This window comes from Cervus elaphus, chromosome 1 (assembly GCF_910594005.1).
Source record: "Cervus elaphus chromosome 1, mCerEla1.1, whole genome shotgun sequence".
Taxonomy (NCBI): Eukaryota; Metazoa; Chordata; class Mammalia; order Artiodactyla; family Cervidae; genus Cervus; species Cervus elaphus.
Genome location: NC_057815.1, coordinates 88,746,880 through 88,768,917, shown reverse-complemented (window position 1 = coordinate 88,768,917; position 22,038 = coordinate 88,746,880). Strand labels below are relative to the sequence as shown.

The following is a 22,038-nucleotide window of genomic DNA, read 5'->3' as shown; positions in this document are numbered from 1 at the left end:
TGACAACAAAAACCTTGGTCTAAAACCAATAACTTAATGATTCTGATATTTATGTAGTTCCAACGATTTTTAAAGATTTAATAAATATCTGGAAAACCTGGGTTTGTTCATCAATATCACCTTTTCCAAATTATCTCCCCTAAACATACTACCTTTATGAAAATTTTTGGTGGGCAATATCATTGTATAATAATATCGTTTCCTAGCCTCCACAAATGTAAGTTTGAAGGAATTTTACACTTTGGAAGTGTATTGTTTTCTTAAAAAAAGCTTAGAGTATTTTGATATTACATAACATAGTATGTAAGCCCGAGGGGAGAGATTGCCAGTGATGTTTTAAGCCTAGTAAGATTAAACAAATATAATGAAGATTAATATTCACACGAATACAGCCTGAAATTAATGACTTCACTATAACTCTGTTAAATCAGGGTTTAAAGAAGTTTTAAGAAAACTTAGGTTGACTATGGGGCTTCTCTGGTGGCTCAGGTGGTGAAGAATTTGCCTACAATGCAGGAGACCCAGGTTTGATCCCTGGGTTGAGACGATCCCCTGAAGAAGGGCATGGCTGTCCACTCCAGTTTTCTTGCCTGGAGAACCCCATGGACAGAGGAGCCTGGCGGGCTACAGTCCATAGAGTTCAAGAGTCGACACGATTGAGCGACTAACTCTTTCAAGTTAACTATGAATTTTATCCATAGATAAACAGTTTTTAGATTATTAACTTTTAGTTTAAAGATTATGAGTCTCATTGAATTAGCATAAGGAGTAGCAGTTACTCTAACTTCTTGATTGTCCTCTTCCTCAGTTTGTAAAAATGCTGAAAAGCTGCTCTAACTACAGGTTTTGTATATACATTTATTCAATTAAGCTTTTACTTTGAGGAGAGCACCTGAAATCATGTCTAAGGCCACATTCAAGAAAAAAGAAAAGAAAGAAGAGTTAGCTATGGAGTTAATTTAAGTTGCAGCAGTGATGAGCAGAGCAGCAGGTTCACATTCACAAATCTAGACTTCTGACATTGTCTCCATGCGTAGACATGTAGCCCAAGCGATGCACCAGCAGGCTTGAAGAGAAGATGGTGTTGTAAAGGGGAAGAGTCTGTTCTGTTGTTATAGACCCACCTCATCTGTTGTGCACGATAGTTTTATTTTTTAACATCTCTGTCGTAACTTTGTGGAAAGCAGAGTTCCATTGTAATGTGGTTAAGTATTAATTTGTTATATGTAAACCTTTATACCAGAATTTCCCCTATTTTGAGTTTCTTTATTTTTTTATATACTGTAGAAGTCCATCCAAGTGAGAGTACTCTGGCCTTCTTTAACTTCCGAGAGATCCTGAGCTCTCTAGTTCACTCTGTGTGATAGTTAAAAATGTATGACCATGCTGTTGTGTGTCTCTTTCCAAGAACAGTGTGTCCTGGGTGGCTGTCCTCTTCTTCTCGTCTCCCGACCCATCTAGGACAGAAGTGGTCTTGTTCAGCTCTGTGTCCTCAGAAAGTAGTATTTTACATGGCGCTGAGCACGTAGTAAGTGCTTGGATGTTTTCTTGACCAGATTAAACACTTTTTGTTTCATTTCTTACTTATTTGAAGTGTTTTGTAGAGGAGTGCTCAGAGAATACTCAGAAAGTTTTGGTACCAATTCAGTACAAATCTCATTTTGGAAAGAAATCTGTTTGCGGAAAGTTTTTGCCCTGTGTTTAGTTGGCTAATTTTTTGCCTAATGTAATTTATTTTATCTAACATGTATGTTTCCTTTATAACCAACATAATGATCCCAAACATTTTATGATCTCTACAGCTGCAGTGAGAAGAGGAGTTTGTAATTTTAAACAAAGGCTGAAGAAACTGTAGATAGCAGACATAGAAAAAGTGGAGAAAGTAGAGGATGGAGTTGCAGACTCTACAGGAGGCTCTTAAAGTGGAAATTCAGGTTCACCAGGTATGTTTCATTCACGGCTTCTCCCACATCGTGTTATTAAGTAATGGCTAAATTAATAAACAACCTGGCTGTCTCTGATTTTCAGTACAGTTTTTAATCATTTTTTCAGTCAGTTGTTCAAGAATCATGTTATTTGCCTTCTAACACTACTCAACAAACTCATTGATAATATTTTTAAGAATTTTAAAAACCCTGACTTCTCTTCCAGGCAAAAGAACTAAAAATATTTTTTCCATATACTGAGTGTGTTAAAAAAAACAAACCCCCTTTCCCCTGTTTTTTGGTTAATCTGAGGGACTTTGTTCATGTGACTTTAACTTGTGTATTTTATTTATTTTTTATTTTTCAAAATTTATTTTATTGAAGTATAGTTGGTTTACAGTATTATGTTAATTTCTACTGTATAGCAAAACAGTTGAGCTCTACATATATACATTCTTTTTCATGTTCTCTTCCATTATGGTTTATCACAGAATACTGAATATAATTCCCTGTGTTTGCTTGCATATTTTAAAAAATAAGACATGTTTCAATTGACTGTCATGTATACCACAGTTACTCACATGTGATTTTTGGGATGGCATTCCTCCTGTCAAGAAATTTTGGGATGGCATAGTTAACATCCAGCTTTTGGTTCATCCTCACAAGACATGAACAAGTCCAAATATGACTTTATTTGAAAAGTTCATGATATAATTGAACTGAATCACAAAATTTAAATAGAGTTCTTAAATATTATTTAGTTTCATATTTTTAATTCAAGCATACCAATTTTATAAAAATTATAATTATGAAAAAATTGGATGTTTATTTTAAAATATAATTTAAATTTTAAAATTACATTTAGTGACTCAAAAGGAATAAAATATTCTCCTGAAGTTATCACTTAATATTCACATTAATTATTTTCCCATGTATTTAACTATTTTTAGCATAAAATTAATAGCTTTTATATTCATCCTTAACTGTTATACAGCACTTTATATGGTAATAAACACTTATTTATGTTTATCAACATTGGTTGATAGTATTTTAACCTGTATAGAATATAAGATATTCATTCCAGTTACATTTGGAATCCTTTCCTATTAGAAAAAAATTTAAGTACTAACAGTGGGGACTTTCCTGGCAGTTCAGTGGTTAAGATTCTGCATTCCAATGCAGGGGACATGGGTTGGATCCCTGGTCTGGGAACTAAGATCCCACATACTGTGACGTACAGCCCCCCCTAAAAAATAAGTTTTAACAGGAAATAGAAATGACATGCCGTGATGTAAATCTGATGCTGTTATTCTGATTGGGTCCATGGTGACCTACATGATCATGAGAAATTCAGGGATGCCAGAAATGACATCAAAGTAGGCACTGGCTATTAGGCTGAGGCCAAAGCCAGATTGTACATTTGACTAAATATTGGGGCAGAAGCCACCCCTTCATCATTTCCACTTAGGGAATGAAACTGGGGCTGAAAATGAGCTTACTGGATAGAAAGTGTGTTAATGAAACTACCTAGTATTGCTGTGGTAGAAGTATACTTTTGTTCTTGTTGAACAGGGAAATGATTGAAAAAGTAGCGACATGCACATGGTTGATGTTGAATGAATGTTTAAAGAGTAATGGCCTGTGATGGACATCTCATCTTTCTTTGAGAAATTGCCGTTTTGAATATTCCTATGTGGATTTGATACAAGTCATATTTAAACTTTTGGAGTATTTACTCTACATGTAACAGAGAATAGTATAAAGCAGAGATTAGCAAACTTACTGCAAAGGGCCAGATGGTAAAGTATTTTACGCTTTGGGAATAGTTTATGGTCTGTCACAAGTGCTTTTCTCTGCTGCTATATGGACAAAGCAGTCATAGTATGTAAGTGAATGGGTGTGGCTGTGTCCCAGTAAAACTTTATTTATAGGAACAGGTGGTAAACCAGATTTGCCTGTGGGTTGTAGTTTGCCAACCTTTGGCATAAACTATATCCTCATGAAAAACTGCTGCATTCTTGAAATAGAAAGTAACAATTTTGATAACACACAGTGTCACCTTAAAGTCATTGGGGATTTCAGTGGTTGAATTGCCCAGCTTTTCTGTCCTGCCTGTAATGGTCTAAACTGCAGCTTGGGTGATTGTAGGTAGAAAAGTTGGCTTATTTATTTCCTCCAGAGGTGGAGACTGAGTTTGGTAGTCAGTTTTTAAATCCAAGTGTCATGGAGGAAAACTTTTCTCAACTGTAAAAAGGCAACTTTATTACAGTACTCCAGTCTCTGGTACCGAATCAGAAAGGAAGACCAAGGGCTTTTTTCATTGAAGAATGTGACTAGCCTTTAAGCTGCATTAGTAAAAAATGTATATGTAGAAAACTTTGTGTTTTTATATCCTTGAACTCTTGGAATGTATGTTACTACTATTTTGTAGATTAAGACCAGGCTATAGAAGAGTTACCACTGTCGTATATGAAGTAGAGTATAGTAAAATACACCTTGTGTATTTGGAGGTCACATGGTTGGCAATCTCAGCTATCCAGACTGTGTCTTAGCACCTCATATAAGGCTTTTGACAAGCTAGGAGAAATGTTAAAAGTCACTCACTGAAGATTATACCTTTTACTCAAGGGGGATTTCTTAGGATATTTGCTCATCTTAGAATTAGTTCATTGAGCATATCACAAAGCAGATCAGAAGTAGCAAATTTGAATTATGGCTCAGGGGCTCTTAGAGGGAAGCATACTGATAGTAGCAGTGTTTGGTAGCTGCCTGCTTGACCTTAAGGAGTAGGTGAAAAAACGGAAAGAACTCTTTAGAACATAACAATCTGGGGTCTTTATTTAAGGACCTTTTGTATTGTTTGCAGAATAGTATATTGATGTAATCATGCCTCTATCATTAAATATCATTAAAATCTGACTTTGTTTTTACTTAATAAGGTGGATAAGTATATAATATATTTTAGAAAGTTTTTATTTTATGACTTAAAAACTTTAAAAGTGTCTTGTCTCCCAAAGAGAGGCATAGATTTTTCAGTTATAGGAAAAAATCACTTAGAGAACAGCTTATTCCCAGATACTTTCAGGAATCAGTCTTCTGATACTCCTTTATGCTTCAATTTCTTTATTCTTTATTCTTCTCTTTCTTTATTCTTCAGTTTCTCTCCCTGATAATTGTTACCTTTGGGCAGTGATGCTTTTAGAAGTTGGGTAGGTCAATTGACATCCATTTTCCTTTTTCATTTTTTGGACTTACGTTTTCCTTAGTTAATAAGGTCTTTCCATTCAGTATTCTGATAGAACTCTCTTCACCCAGGAACCCCAGGTAGGTAGAATTTTGCATTACTGTTCTTCACTTCCTTGTTCTCAAATACTAGCACCATTGCTCCACTGGGTACATCCCCTCCCGCCAGAGAGGACAGTGGCAGAGTCACATCTGACACTAGGCCCCTTCTGTGAACCAAACCAACTAACTGACTTGCCAAGTCTGTTTGCTGTATACAAACAGGTCTGTTTTTATATGAGAGCAGCTTCTTCCCAGGCCTTATTTGGGACTCTAGACAAAATGACAAAATTTTCAAGGGATATTTTACTTTTGAAGCATTCAGTTAGTTTAAATTGTCTTTTAAAAGCTCCTTTCCCCCATCCCATCTCCAGATTTGTTTAAAAGCAGGAAGCTCTATTTCAAATATAAAGCAATACTTCGGGGTTTTTTTTTTTTTTTTTTTTATTAAGAGAGTGTTTCATTAATCTTTTACATGGATCACGGAAGCTTTTGGTCTGTTCTGATGATGGTATTGCTTGTTTTGTTTGTGTGTGTATGTGTGTGTGGACTTGAAACTTTAGATTTTGGGGGCTAAGCCTGCTTAGTGATAGTGAGTTAATATGTAAGACTGATGGCTCTTTTTCTCTTTTTATCATCAGAAACTGGTTGCTCAAATGAAGCAGGATCCGCAGGTAAAATACTACTTTTATTCATTTAATTTTTAAAATAATTTAAGATAAAGTGACTGTAAAATACTAAAATATAGATGTTACTTAGGTTTTAAAAACTATTTCATTTCTATAGCAGGTTTTTTTGGGCACATTTGCCTTCATGTTTTAAGAATTAAGAAAAATCCAGTCATTCTGTTATAATACAGCTATTATTTCATCTTTGTTACTGTTATTTTGCTTTTAAGTTAATTGCTTTGAATATTTTGGGAAAAAAATGAGAGTTAATACGTATATTAAATACTTAGCTTAAATTTCATTTCCACAAGCCTGCTTACTTGAAATCAGAGTTTGTGAGGCTTTCTCAAAATTATTGAACATAGCCCAGAACCATTTTTTACTTTCTTATAGTTTATAGTATAGAATATTTAAATGCTTAATCTCACTGTTTAGAATTTTAGAATAATTTTTAAAAAGCATTAAAAAATTCTTTTTGAAAGAGCCCTTAAGGAAGGTTTTAAAGAACCTTATGTTAATATAGTAATCCATCAAGTATTACCTTTTCTTTAATGTCTCATAGGAATTTTTGGCTCAGGTATTTTATTCTGTATCCCTGAAGAGAAATCTTCCTAAAAACTTACCTTGTCTTTAATTACTGTTAATATATTTATTGTTCAGGCAATGTCTCTTTTGCACCAATTAGATAGTGGACCATAAGTATGGGGTCAAAGTATCAGACATTCTCAAGATTTCTCCCTTGCATTTGTTTATTCATAATCTGTTCACAGAACACTTAGACCCACACACTGTTTTTTTTTTTCCTTTCTTTTTTTTTTTTATCTTGTTAAATACACCATACATGCCTCATTGTAAAGTTAAGTAAAATAGATTCTTGGATTAAAGAATGGTGCTGAGGCAGATTGATTTTTGCAAGTGGGACATAGTATTCATTTTTACAAATTTAGCCCCTAGTAGCTTAACTGTTTTATTTTTAACACAATCCATTGATTCTGAGCTGGCATTGATGGCCACTTAACTCCTGTTTGACAGTCCAACTTCTTTGAGAAGTTTCTCCATTTTAGTTTTTTAAAATATACTATAGTTTAAATTAGGTTTAGGGAACCAAGTAGCAGTAGATCAATGAATAGATTCTTTTATATTTAATATGGTAACCTATGTTATCAGCAACTGAAATATTATTAGAAAACTGTAGAATTTCTGACATAGCTGGCAGTTACATAATAGAGCAATCTTAATGTAGGGAATCTGAGCTGGCAGTAAGTTGCTGGACAGTCTTGTGAGTGATCTCACTAGAGAGGCCTTATATCACACACTGTCACAAAAAATACCTCATGGAGTAAACATGAAGGAAGAGTGTATGCCGTGACCCTGTCAGAAGATCAGGCAGAGTGAATCGAGAGAATTGCGTGAGAAACGAAAAAGGAAAAGTAGTCTCTCATTGGGGTGGTATTCAGTCTGCTAGTAAGTAGGCTATCTTGTTACATTAAGCTTTTGAAAACTTTAATTTTGGATTTTTCTCCCACGTGAGTAAAAGGCAAGCATGCTCAGTGTATCTCATTTAAAATAGTATTCTTTTTTGATTCCTAACATTTTAGAACTGAGAAGTTGCCCTGGTAGTCAGTATGTTAATTTGAATGATGTAGTGTTAAGGCAGTTGCAACACCGACAGCTCTTCAAATCTAGGCTAAAATAACAAATGTGCTCTACTAAGTAAGGGAGGGGGCAAGCAGAGTAAAACTTCTCTTATTGATAATGCTGTTAAGCATCCAGTTTGTTCATCCTTATAAATTCCATTTTTTTGCTTTTGTCTGATGAGTGGAACTTTAGGGTTTCTGTCAGCTGTTATTTATGAAGAATAGCTATTTTAGTAGAAAAGAGTACTATTACACTATAAAATGCTAAAATATAAAATATCTTTTAATGTGAAATAATCAGAAAGGAGTTTACCCCTGTCCTTGTGTTAGCAGCCTACACTGGGATCTGTGCACTGGGTGGTGGTGACTTGACTGCAGTTTAATGCATGACAGTGCGATGGGCTAAATGCTTTAAGGCTGCTTCATCATTTGTAATGCAGTGTGCATAAAGTCTTCTTGCTACTATCCTGTTAACAAATGAAATATCTTCCTCACAGATATTTTTTCTTTCCAATCAGAATGCTGATTTAAAGAAACAGCTTCATGAACTCCAAGCCAAAATCACAGCTTTGAGTGAGAAACAGGTAGGGGAAAAAGGAGGGGGGGCATATTTTTAACATTGTGTTCTAAAGATATGTCTGCTCGAGGCTTCTAGGAGAACTGCTATTTTTCCTCATGTGTGAAAATAAGTGTGGGCAGCCAGACTCAGTTTTAATTTTTTTTGAGCTCTGTTTATCTATTTTTATTTTCAGTTGAAATCAGTCTCTAGAGTATCCCATGAGTATATGTTAGTGGCAAATATCTAACAGCCGTGTGGCAGGCTGCTGTTGACTGTGTTAATTAAAGTCCATAGTTTACCCATAGAAGATGGGGGCAGAGAATGTTCGAGTGTGTGACAGAGAATCTGAAAGTTGCTGGATGTGCCTTGTTACCTGTATTAAAGGCTTGAGATGACCTTTAACTTACCGTGGAGAGAATGGTTTAAGTAGATTGCTATAAATGTAGGTCTCCCATTCTGATTGTTGTCATTCCTTTATGTTAATCTTTGTTAGATACTGACCTACTATTATGTGAAAAAAAACTTTGGTGGAGCCTTGTTAGATATATTCTGTGTAGGACAAAAAAAAAGAACATCTTGCTTTCTTCCCCAAGTACATCTAGAAAGTGTTCTTTGGAATTTCTTGTATAATGACCTCCACTTCACCAATTCACGCAGCTCCTGCCAGCAGGTGGAGTGTGACAATTGATAGAGCCATAAGTAAATGTCTGTGGTAATCTGACAAAGCATTTGTTTTCTTCTTCTTCCTTCCGCACCACTCTCCCTCTGGTTAAAAGGCGCGGTTTTGGAGTAGGTGAATGTGTGAACCAAAACGATAAGGTGACTTGCAGTTGATAGTTCATGCTTATTGAAGATTTTTAGTTACATAGTTCTCAATAATTGATTTTTGTGTTATGTTTTTTAAACTTTTATTTAGTGAAATAATAGCAGTGAGAGTAATTTATTCCTGGAGATTTGTGATTGCATTTATATTATGTATTGTATTGTGTTTTCATTTAACTAATGGGAGAAATACATTTTGAGAACTGTGTGGAATAAATGTGAGTCATTAATGTTTCAGAATAGAATCTTTTTCCAAGCTGAGTGAACAGTTGCTTCCCCCACCTCTTATTCTAATGCTTCTACATTCTTCTGTCTTGTCTTCTTCAGAGACAAGAGGTATTTTAGATTAGGGAGTTGCCAAACTAAAATTTTGAGTATGTAGCATGGTGGAGAATAATTTGTAAGGAAAAATATAAACAGTTCATTAGATACATTTGACTCTGAAAGTGATCCAGTTATCTGAAGTCAAAATGATGTGTGTTAGTGAAATGTTGTAGTTTTAGAATTCTTTTAGTGCTGAGCCTTCTTAAAGTTTCAGGGTTTTTTTTGTTTTCTTTTTTGACAAGATGCCAATGAATGAGTCATTTTTGCTGAAAAACTCACGTGTTCTATCAGGGAAAGAAGGTGAGAACTGATTAGTGGAGTAGGGGGTGGGGGATGCTGTCACAAAGTTAAGACAACATAAGGCTACATTTGGGGAAAATGGGATGATTGTAAAAAATTTACATTTATTTGAAATCATTGTGAGAACGGATTAAAGATTTGGCTTATTTCTGTAACTTTTTATTAATTTCTTTTCTGCTAGAGATCTCCCTTAATAGAACATTGCAACCATTTATGTTTAGTAAGATGTTTCATCAAGTGGAAACCTCTGTCTTCTGAACTAAGTTTTGGTATTAGAAACTAGAATTTTAAAAATCGGTGTAGCATCAGGAAAACCTTGGATTTACAAAGTAAAGAAAACCAGTGTAAGACATTAAAATGCAATCTTGCAGTTTCTAAAATACTTGCTTAACTATTGGAACAACATTTTTGATAGAACAGAAACTCTATCATTTTTTAGGTAGGATAGTACTTGAAGGAAGCACAGCTATGAAGTTCAAAAGCTAGTCTTCCTCAGACTTATGATATTTCATTTAAAATAGTTTTATTTTAGAGCAAACTCTTAATGCTATGTACTCAGCTTTTTGTTTTTCCTTCTCAGAAGATCCACTTAGCCTCTGGCAAAACTTACTGATATTCCTTCCACTTTAATAACTGAAATCTGAATTACCTCACTCACATGACTTAATATTTTAATTTAATATTAATTTATTGGTTGTGAAATTTAAAAACAAAAGTTCAAAGAATGTCATATTCCAAAAATAACAGTTATTAACCCTTTGTCATATTTGTTTCCATTCTTTTTCTATATGCATTTTTCCATATTCATTTTTTAAACCCACTTGAAAATTTAATTATAGAAGTAATAAATGCATATGTTCTCTTATTTTGCTTTATTAAAAAAATAAAACATTGCAGATAGTCTCTAATTCATACAGTAGGCACTTATTAGTTCTTATTTGTTATTGCTACCTCAATCTTTGGTACTTCTTTTATTTCTTTCTCAAGACCAATTACAAAATAATGCACTCCATTTGGGAAAATATAGTCTTTATTAAGCACTTTTCATGGCTAAAATTCAGTGAATTTAAGTGAATTCTTGGTTAGATGGTACCATTGCTTTCAAATTGTGATTTGAGATTTCTGAATAGAAACTCCCCATGGCAGTTTTGGAGTCATCTTCTTGACCCACAGGACTTTAATTTGTGGTTGGCAGTTTAAAGTCAGTTTTAGCCCAGACTTGATTGGCTAAATAAATTTTATGTAATATAGTTAAAATCATGGTTTCAGAAACATTTTAATGATACAGGGATGCACTTATGATAAATAGTGAAAAAACACACGCAACTTCATAGGCGTTAACAATCCCATTTGTGTGTATTGTGTGTATACATGTATGTAGGCATGTAAGTGTGTATAAAAAACTGTCAGTATAAAATGTGGTTGGGAAGTGATGATTTACAGGTAGTTTATTTTTATATTCTTATATATATTTGCTGCATTCTCCACAATAAATGTTTCTTTTTTAAAATCAGAAATACACAAGAAATATTATTAAAATTTTTTTAAACACTGAAGTCTTATATTTTCCAAGGATAGTTAGCCTTTAAAAATCTAATGACATTCTCCTTATGGTCTATGAACCACTCTAATCAGAGCATCCAACTGTTTTAAACACTAGAAATACTGAAGTGTGGAGGCAGCTATTAATTTCTTTAACAGGATTCTTTTTCATTCTGCACCCCTCCCCTTTCATTTTTGACGTACATATGTGGTCTTTTACTTGTCATAGTGGAGATTCTAATATTGGAGCCAATGCACTTAGCTGCTTTAGTGCTCTGCTTTCATTCTAATTCATTCATTGTTACAGTAGAAGCAGTCTTGCATCCCAGAGTTTGTTGCTTATTCCTATTGCAGTTGAGGTTTTCATCTTTGAAACTAGTTGGCTTGAGGGGTTTGCCACCTCACCTCCCTTCACCTGGTGCTCTCCTGGCCAGGCATCAGATAGGTTGCAGCTTAAAAGTTACTTCCTCAGAGGACCAACCTCTGAAACCCTTTCTTCCTGTCAAAACCAACAGTTTGTTATAATCTCTCATCAAACCTTTCATTTTTCCTTCATAGCTATGCCACTTAGGATTAGGGTTCAGCTGTGAATGATTGAAAACCCAAAATGAAAATGGCGTAAACAAGGTAGAATTTTGTCTGTCTCGTGTGAAAGCTCTGTGGGTGTAGTAAGGCTGGTGATAGTGGTTCCACGGTGCCAGGGAACCCAAGCTCTTCCTGTTCTGTTGCTCTGCCATTCTCAGCGTGAAGCTTCCACATCATAGTCCAAAATAGCTGCTCCATCTGGCAAAAAGGGGGAAAACAAGCCCTTTATTTTTAAGGATGTTTACTGGAAGTTTCATGTCTTACTTCCAGTTAGAGCCCATTGGTCAGAACTTGGTCACATGGCTCCAACTAGGAGCAGGGAAAGCTGGGAAGTATAGTCTATTCCAGATGGCCATGGGCAGATAAAATTCAGGGACTCTGGTACTGAGCAAGAAGAGGGAAATAAATACTGGGGATAATTAGCAATTTTTGCCATAATAGTTTATCAAAATTTGTAATTACATATATATGGTTATTATTTTTTAATACCTGTTGTCCTCACTAGACTGTTTCAAGAAGTCAGGGAGCATACTTACCTCTTTATTCCAAGTATAGTATTTAGCATAATATTTAGCATGAGATAATATTTAGCACAGAAAGGCATTTATATTTCTTAAGTGAATTATTTTATCTACCTGATCTTTTTCTGTACTTGTAGATATTTTTTTAAATGGTGCATCTTGCTTTTTATATTTTCTAAGCTTAAAATACTATAAACATTTTCATACATTTTTGAGTGTTCTTTAAGAATGAAATTTTTAATAGCTTCAAATATTTAATAGTTTGGTTTGATCATAACTGTTCACTCTGTTATTTGATGATAGACTGTTTCCAGTTTTCTGTTATTTATAAATGTTGTTAGGATAAATACCCTTATAGGTGAATCTGTTCTAATTGCCTCAGGATACATTCTCCGGTGTGAGATTATTCAGTGTATTGGTCAGCTCTTGCTGTAACAGTTCTGCATAGCAAAGCATGTTGTATTAAGTCACACCACTGAAGTTTCATGCTGGGTCTGTCAGTCCTGGTCTACGCTGGCTTGGCCAGGCGCGTCTGCTTCAGCCTGTGGGTTAGTTGGCTTGCCTCAGGCTCTCAGTTGGGTTAGACTCCTCTAAGTCTGTCTGTTCTGAGGCCAGTCATGAGGGGGCAGCAGCTGTCTGGGGCATAGCCATGTCATGGTTTATCACTGGAGGGTGACACAAGCCAGGCTACCAAAACACATTTTAAGCCTCTGCTGGCATTGTCAAAACAAATCGCCAAAACACATCATGTGGTCATGCCTTGCAAAATTATATGACAAAGGGTGTGAATGTATCATTTTATGACAGAGTGTGAAGAGTTGAGGGCAGTAGTCCATCTACCACTCTTGGCCAAAGTGTATAAAAAGTTTTTAAAATATTAAATAACAACTTATTTCTAAATAGCCTCCAGAAAAGGCTATATCAGATTAACAGCATTTTTGAGAGTACCAAGTTCTCCCTAAGAGATACCTTGAGAGGAGGTAGGGTGGGGGGAAAGCACTGTGCTAATTTTGAAGATGGAGTAATAGGTATCTGATGCTTATCTGAAGATATGTTTTTCATGCCATTTGTCCATGGTACACATATTACATAGTATTCCATAAAATTACCTTTTGGTTTTTCTTTCACTCTTTCCACTATTTTTCTTAATCCTTTTAAGAGACGTAGACTCCTTCATAGTCTTTGGTATTTGCCGCTGACTCTGTGTGTAAATATCATAGTCTCTTTTCCTCACAGATTACTTAACCTAAAACAAGATGAAATACTTTTCTGAGGGTTTAATAAATAGTTGCTGTTCATGAAACCATTCTCATTTAAAGTTTGAACCTATTGTAGTAAAATGGATTCTCAAGCCTTTGGGAGAGAAATTTCTGTTCCTGCCATAACTAATTATGTTTCTGATGCATAGAACAACATAATTCAGGCTAAGTAGGCAACTTGAACAGTGGACTGGGTGGGGAGTGGGGGAGGGGACACTGAGAGTTTGATTCTATTCCTTACTCTGTGACAGACTTGTTGATAGATTTTTGAGCTGTCAAATAATTTATTATGTCTAATTCATTATTTATGGAATGTTTGAATAATGCCTTTTAAGAGTTAATGAACGTATATCTGTTGAGAGCACTGAGTAGTTTTGAAGATAAGTTCTGTTTAAATGGAAACTGTTAGCTTCAGTCATGGTGGTCAACTTCATCTCATATGTAATACCCTCATCTTATAAGTAAAGTACTACTTTTTAAAGGAGCTTAGAACATTTCACATTTAACTCAGTCATGAGTACATCATCGTAATACATAAACTGGGACACGGACTATTTGTGACTTATATAATTAATTGTATCAGATTCAAGACTAGAATCCAGATCACTGTACTATTCGTTCAGTTTTATTTAGTAAATTATATTCTTAAATTACTCTGTGAACCTTTATCTATCAAATATTTTTTGAAATAGGACATTAGGCACAATAATTACATTGCCTTTAAGCTTCATTGCCTTGGAGTCATGTAAGTAAATTGCTTCTTGTAGTCTCATATTGGTAACCTGACACATGACTGTCTCTAGCCTCTGATACCAGTAACCATAGAAAGTTACCCTGTTTCATTCATATCCAAACTAATGTGATTGACATGTCATATTAGAATTTAAGATTGTTTTCTTAGAGATCCTGGAATTATGATGGGAATCTGACCTCATCTTCATCCAAAATTTAGGAGTTCCTATGATTTAACTAGTTCATCCCTCCTGTTAAATATTTATGTGAAACCATTAGTCCAAATATTTGTTGGTTTTACTGCCTCTTGTGTACATCGGTTCTTTCTCCCTTGCTTCAAATACAGGAAGTGTATTATTTCAAATTTTTCCTGGTGAATTCCTTTTGGCTTGTATTCAGTGAAGGTGAGATGAATGAAGGGCTCAGAAATACAGGACAAGAACATTAAGTTTCTAAAGACTAGGAGGTCATATGCTTGTGATGTGGCTGTGGTTCCCAGTGCTGCATTGTCTCCTGGTTCTTTTTAATCTTTATTCTAAGAGTTCAGTTGTCTCTTTGGCCAGAAGTTGCAACCTACTGGTCAATGATTTGATTATTTCCTTAAGATAGAAAAGCTTGTTGAAGGAACTCATATTTTAATAATTCTGTGCCATGTTATTGTAGGACATTTTACCTGAATACGGAGGAGGAAAATCAGGTAAGTTTGGTGACTTGTACTGAGTGCAGCCATCTGCTTCTGAGTTATCTTCTTCTCAGGTCATCCTAATCATTTATTTTTGGTACTTGTAAATACAGTGACTTAAAAAAAAAATCAGATGAAAATTTTAATCCTGTCATCAGGTGTTGAATGTCAGTAAAGTTAAATAATCAGCTCCATCTAATTTATTCCCTTCTCCCTAGGATCTGTGTTTTTTTTTTCTTCAAATTTCTTTGTCATTCTAAGTTTCTGACTCATCTGTTTATTCCATACCCATTTATTGAAAGTTTTCTGTGGTGAAAGGCATGGTCCTAGGCCCGTGGGAAATGCTGAGGATGAAAACTTTACAGTGTTCTTACCTGTGACTGGTCATGAGCTAAAAAAATGCAAGCTTATTTTTCCTGACACCTTTGGTAACTCATCCTTGATCTCCTCTCTTTAATCCTTTCCTGCCATACATACATACCCTGTAAGTTTTCTGTTTTCACCTTTGTTCACTGGGTTCTCTCAAGACTTTTGGTCTCCCAACAGCATTTGCACATGTTGTTTTCTACAGCTGAATTCTCTTTCCTCTTTGCCTGGTAAATTCCTGCTTATCCTTTGAAGACCCAGTTTTAACAAAGATCCTCAAAAGGTTCCCTTGACTTTTGTCCATTCTCCAGGCGGAGTTAGATATCCATCTTCTGTGTACCCTTGGTATTTGTGCCTGCTTCTCTTATTTGTACTTACTATGTGGTATTGTAATTATATATTTGTAAGTTTCTCCAAGACAGGGAGTGTGTCTTGTCATGTTTATACCCCTCAAGGCTAGCATGGTAGATTTGTAGCAAGCATTATTTAATGTAGTAATTCATTATGCTTTCAAGAAGCTAGTAGCCTAGTAAGGTGGCCCAGTATATCGGATGTCCATACTAAGGTGTTTTACCATGAAAAGGAGATTTCCATTCATATAGTTCAATTCCCCTTTTTTGGGGAAAAATATTCTCAATATTGTTTCCTACTTAATTCTTTAAAAGCACTCAATATATGTTAAAAAAGAACACTGACATTGTTAACCTGTGTTCCAGTTCAGCCCAGCTTTGTCTTAGTCCAGGAAAGGAAACCTTGAATGAGGTGAGGCAGCATGAACTGGTGACTGAGCGTGGGTCCAGCCATCTAGGAACGTAGTGTATCTAGAAACAGTCTCTTCTGCAGTGTTGCTATCTCACATACCTCTTTGTCTGGTACTTTCTCCAAGTCCTCTTTAGGTTTTTTCCCCTGACTTTATAAAACATGCTTACATGTCTTGTATTCTTTTAAACAACAACAAAATTCCTTCCTTTGTTGCTTAATTTCTTTCTGCTATTGTCTTGTCTCTCTCTCTCCTTCCCATTCCTTTGTTATTAAACTTATTAAACCATGAAATATTATTCAACTCAGGCTCTTTTTATATTACTTTTGTATAACCTTGTGGTCCTTGTCAGCCCCACTGCAGTCAGTTTCCATTCTCATTCTACTTTACTGAGCTCACTGAAACTTCTGGTAACATAATTGCCAAATCTCAAGGAAATTTTTCACACTTCATCTTACTTGAAGTAAGTAGTATTTCATATTAATGATGGCATTCTTCTTCAGTCTCCTTCAGAGAACCAAGAGCCTTCGTTTCCTGGCCTCCTTTTACATCTTTGAATGAGCCTGCTCAGTTTCCTTCTCAAACAGTTCTTCCTCAGTCTGCCCCTTTTAGAAACTAATATTCCATGCTGTTTTATCCTTTTCATCTTTTCCTGTTTTTTCCCCTGGTGGGTGATGTCCTGCCTTAAACCACTAGTGAATGCCACTGACCTCCAAATGTTTGTCTTCTCCTCTCTTTCCTGAGCTCCAGACAGATACGTATTTTCAGCTTCTTCCTACTGGATGTCCCAAAGCTCTGTATTCTGCAAACAGATCATGGTATCCACCTCTCTTCAACTTCTTGTTGTTGTTCAGTCACTAAGTCGTGTCTGACTCTTTGTGAACCCATGGACTGCAGCACACCAGGCTTCCCTGTCCTTTACTAGCCCCCAGAGTTTGCTCACACTTATGTGCATTGCGTTGGTAAGGCCATCCAACTGTCTCATCCTACTTCTTCTCCTCTCCCTGTGTGGTTAATGGTACCCATCCCTCCAGTAGCCAAGCAGAAACTTGGAAGAAATCGTGAAGTTCTTTCTGTGTCTTATCCATGATTACTAAGTCCTGTTTGTTCAGGCTCCTCAATATCCCACCCCCTTTCAGTGCCTGCCTAGTGCCCTTTCCGTGGTATTACCTTGCATCCAGTTACTGTTTTTTGATTGAAACTTTTCACTATTTTCAGGCTGATCTGAAGTCACACCCTTGAATGTTGCTTTCCTGCTTGAGATCCTTCAGTCAGTAGCTCACCTCTTGTACTCTAGGAAAAAGTCCAAACGCCTTACGATGGCTTAGAAACCCCTCATTATCTCACCAATGGCTGCCTCTCTACTGAACTCATGTATACCTTTTCCTCCAGACTCGCCGCATACTTAAATTTTCTTGGATATGCTCTGTTGTTTATTTGACCTGAAATGTTCTTTCTCATCTTTGCTTGGTGCGAACCTGGAGTCACCATCTGCCCTTTGACCCAGTAAGCTAATATTCAGGTTATTGTAGTTCAGAAATAGCCATGCAAGAAAAACTGAAAGTAACTACAAATAAATCAGGGTGCAATTAGCAAGTAATACACAAGAGCTATATATACATATTATGAGGTGCTTAACTGGATAGAAAGATGAATGGAAGGTGAAAAAAAGAAATTCTAAAACAGATGTACAGTGTGATGCATTATTTAAAATAAAAAGTAATTAAAAATCTTGTTTGTATGCATGCATTTATGATCATTTATTTTTTGTATATTCTTTTCTAATTTTTTAAAATATTGAAGTATAATATAAATAGAAAAACTGCACACACACACCCCCCATATATATATATATGTATGTATGTGCATATGGCTCCAATGTATTTTTACAGACTGAAATACCCAGGTAACTAGCACCCATATCAGTATCAGAACATTAACATTGCCACAGAAAATGTTATATGCTTTCTTCAATTCACTACCCACCTCCACTCTTATGACTTCTAACAGCTTAGATTAATTTTGCCTATATGAAATCAAATAAGGTGTTCTGTTTTCTTTCTGGCTTACTTTGTTCAACATAATGTTTATGAGCTTGTATCTGTTGGAAGTTTTTCTTGAAAACTGAAATAGAGTCACAGTAAGTTGTCTTTTGATATTTTATATCACTGAAGAGTAAAAGTTTGTCCTCTCCTGGATATACCCACCCTAAAATCTCTTGGCATTGTTAAATGTGTTCTCTTGTGAATTGATAATTCCTTGCTCTGTTGTTTTTTAATCACATTTCATTAATTATTTGTTTAATTGTGAGTCCCTAAGTAGTGTGGGCTTTTTTCCCCCCATTCTTAAAATCCAGTATATACTTAGTGCTTCACACACAGTGGTACTTAAATAGCGTTTGTCAAAGAAAAGCAAATACATTCTAGTCTGTGTGTTCTACACTGTGCCATATATTTACTGGCCTTGCCTATTGAATTTCTCTGAACTGATTTCCTCATCTCTAATATGGTCATTATGATTGCATCAGCTCCTATACTTTTAGCTGCACGTAACTGAGCACCCAATTGAAAGTGGCTGAAACAGTAAGTGGACTTATTGATTCACCTAATAAGTTGCTAGAGTTGACCAGTTCAGCATCTCAGCAACACCACCAGAGCACATGTTCTGGTCATCTTTCTGCTCTGCCACCCTTAGTGAGTCAGCAAACATTGCTTGTTGTCACAGGATTGCTGCTGCTGCTCCAGGCTTTACATCCTTCCAGTTCTTCTGGTATGTCTCCTCTTAAGAGCAAAGAAGAACTTAATTAGAAGTTATTCAGCAGATTTTGCATCCTATTGACCACACTTTTGCCACATACTAATGTCTAAAGTAGTGACTGGCAGAAAGAGTGGGTCCAAGACTAATTTATATCCTGGAGCTGAGGATTTGCCTCTCAAACATTTGAACACTAGATACACAAAGTTAGTTTCTTGTTAGCAAGTAAACAGAAGAGATGGAGAGTAACAGATTTGAAAAAGCAATCAACAGTATCTGTCTCCATCTATTTAACAGTTGTCCCTACTATTGTAAGTTAAATATAATATATATATGAAAGATATGTGAGGCCTTAGCGCTTGTTACTGGTTTCATAGATTGTTTTAGAAAGGTCTTCCTTTGCCAGCCTACCTAACAACCTGCTTTAGGTCAAGGAATGTAAAAATAATTTTGCTGTTCGCCAGAGTATCAACAGTATATTATTTTAAGGGTAAATCTATTACAGAAAACAATGTGATTTATTTCAAATATGAACTGTAAATTATTTTGAAGCTTTTCAATATTTAAAAATTATTTTCTATAAGCTATCATTGTCATCACTGTTACGAATATTAATAGTCTATGCCTTTGAAGCATGGCAGCCTGATGTCCGTTAGTTAACAATACCTTTTACCCACCTGCATTATTCAGAGAAACCAGAGTTTTATCAAACCCAATGGTATTCATGGATTTCAGTTTTTTAACAGGTTGAACACTATAAATGACAGGCTGAATCAACAGATTGCTTCATTTCGTTTTTTATTTTTTACCGATTAGGGTGGGAGAGGGGCTTCCCTGGTGGCTCAGCCGTAAAGAATCCACCTGCAATGCAGTAGACACGGGTTTGATCCCTGGGCTGAGAAGACCCCTTGGAGGAGGGCATGGCAACCCACTCCAGTATTCTTTCCTGGTGAGTCTCCTGGGCAGCGAAGCCTGGTGGGCTACAGGCCGTGGGGTTGCAAAGAGTCGGACACCACTGAAGCACCAGAGCACAGGGTGGGAGAACCAGACAGGAAAAATGAGTTTATTCTTGAGCTGTTGTCTTCATGTGGTCGCTGGTTAGATGAGAGGCTGCCCTCCAATATTGTCTTTACAGAAGGCACGTTCCCCAAAGTTGATTTTTCTCTAAGTTCAGGAAGCAAATGTTTGTGTGAATCAGCAGGGATTGGCTAACCTCTCTCATACTAGCTTCGTCTGAAAATGACAGAGTGATTATTAGTTTCTGTCAGTTAAGCACCAAATATTCCTTTGCTCTGAAAAATGAGGCCTTAGCAATCTTCAACTAATGTGTTTAATTTGTCACCTTTTGTCCTACTCCCACTTCCACTTTTAAAAAAACCTCTTCTTTTGCTAAAACAAATTATATCATTTTGACCAAGAAGAACACTAAAGGTAGAGATCAGTTCTGAACTTACTTCTCCTATGAGCAGTGAATGATTATTGCTAATCCTGTTTTATCTAGTGCCTCTGTCATCTAATATAGTGATTGGAGAAGAAATTAACATTGCCTTTCCTATGGAGTCAAGAGGCACAGATAAACTTACTCTGAAAAGTTGTATTTCCTGAAGTGAAGTTGGGGAGTGTATTAATCGACAGGAATTGAAATTTGTTTTTCTGAGTGTGCCTCATTTATTACAGATTGTAGAAGTTGGTTGTGAATTTGAGACAGATTTATGAAGATTTTGAGTTAATCCATCACTTCTATTTAATTAAGAATGAGGTGGCAGTCTGACTTTTTTTTAAAAACATAAATTATTCAGAAGTTCACCTTTTCCATAGAATGTTTGTTTGTTTTTTTTCATCTGCAGTGAAGTCTTAGAGACTATTACTCACACCCCAAACCCCCAACTAAAGTCAAGGTAGACAAAAGTAACAGAGGTTATTTATAAACATCTGTCGTATAAACTTCTGAAGACACTTAACTGTTTACTCTGATTTCTGTTTATCCCAGATGTGAGTTCATCAGATGAGACTGTTGGCAAGTTATCAGAGTACTGCCCCTGGGCCTCACCCTCTGCTAATAGCTGATAAGATTGTATCTACAACTTTTAAAATTTCCAGTATTCCCTCTATGACTTCCTTTCCTCTTTTAACTTGCTTAATTGTCTTCTTTGGTTACAAAGAATTTTATAGCCATGACTTCTGAAGAGAAATTGATTAGTTCTCCAAAGATGGAAAGAGTGGTATGAATCTCTGGAGCTGGGATCAGCAAACTACGGCCTGAATCTGGGCACATCTGGCCAACATTTGGGGAATGTTGTTGGAATACAGCCACATAGTTTTTATTTACATATTGTCTCTGGCTGCTTTGGGGTTACAGTGACAAAATTGAGTAGCTGCAACAAAGATCTGCCCGTTTATAGAAAAAGTTTGCCAACTTGAGAGAAGTTTAACCAGAGAGGCGCTTGGCTGAGAGGTAGTAGGCACAGTATAACAGTGAAGATCAAGAGTGAGTGCCGCACTGGAAACAGTACATGTACTAAACAATGAAAAGGCCCTCTTACATGCGTGCATTCCAGCCCCGTAGTTTTCAGTTCATTTTTTAAAAAGCTGCTTTGTTTGGATTTTTTTCTGTCTCCTTTCTACTCCCTCTCCTTTTCTCTTATAGATTTATTGAGGAATAATTAATATAAAATAAACTATGCAGTTTTTTTTTAAAAGAGTATAAGTTTTAATGGAGTAAAACCATCACCATCATCAAGATAATGAACATACCCATTACCTCTAAAGGTTTCCATATGTTCCTGGTTCCCTACTTTCCCCGTCCTGTCCCCCGGCAAGCATTGGTCTGCTTTTTGCCACTCTAGATTGTTTTATACATTTTAGAATTTTAATGAATATATTTATACAGTATGTACATTTTGGGATTTTCTTTCCCGGTCGTTTTTTTTGTTGTTTAGTCACTAAGTTGGGTCTGACTCTTTCGCAACCCCATGGACTATAGCCCACCAGACTCCTCAGTCCATGAGATTTCCCAGGCAAGAATATTGGAGTGGATTGCCATTTCCTCCTCCAAGTGATCTTTCTGACCCAGGGATTGAACCCACCTTTCTTGCATTCACAGGCAGATTCTTTTCCACTGAGCTGCCAGGGGAGCCCTCCTAGTTTTTAGCTGTTAGGAATAAAGCTACTGTGAGCTTTATTCACATGCAAGTCTTTGTATAGAGATAGCTTTCCTGTCTCCAAGGTAAATACTTAGGTGTGGCTCCAGTGGTAGAGTGTGTGTATTTTTAACTTTTTAAAAGAAACTGCCAAAATGTTTCTTAAGTGGTCGTACCATT

General features: G+C 36.0%; 1 protein-coding gene across 24 annotated transcripts in view; it reads left to right on the top strand.

Moving 5' to 3' along the window:
* Nucleotides 1–22,038, top strand: part of PHF21A (PHD finger protein 21A) — a 193,578-nt gene that overhangs the window by 33,650 nt on the left and 137,890 nt on the right. For 19 of the 24 annotated variants that reach the window (XM_043910511.1, XM_043910484.1, XM_043910429.1 and 16 more), the window contains 3 exons: nt 1,803–1,943; nt 5,849–5,881; nt 8,010–8,096. In XM_043910511.1, coding sequence (XP_043766446.1) covers nt 1,890–1,943; nt 5,849–5,881; nt 8,010–8,096 — 174 coding nt within the window. In that variant the 5' untranslated portion in view covers nt 1,803–1,889. The remainder of the gene's footprint in view (nt 1–1,802; nt 1,944–5,848; nt 5,882–8,009; nt 8,097–22,038) is intronic. The other 5 variants (XM_043910535.1, XM_043910528.1, XM_043910519.1 and 2 more) reach the window with 1 other exon arrangement.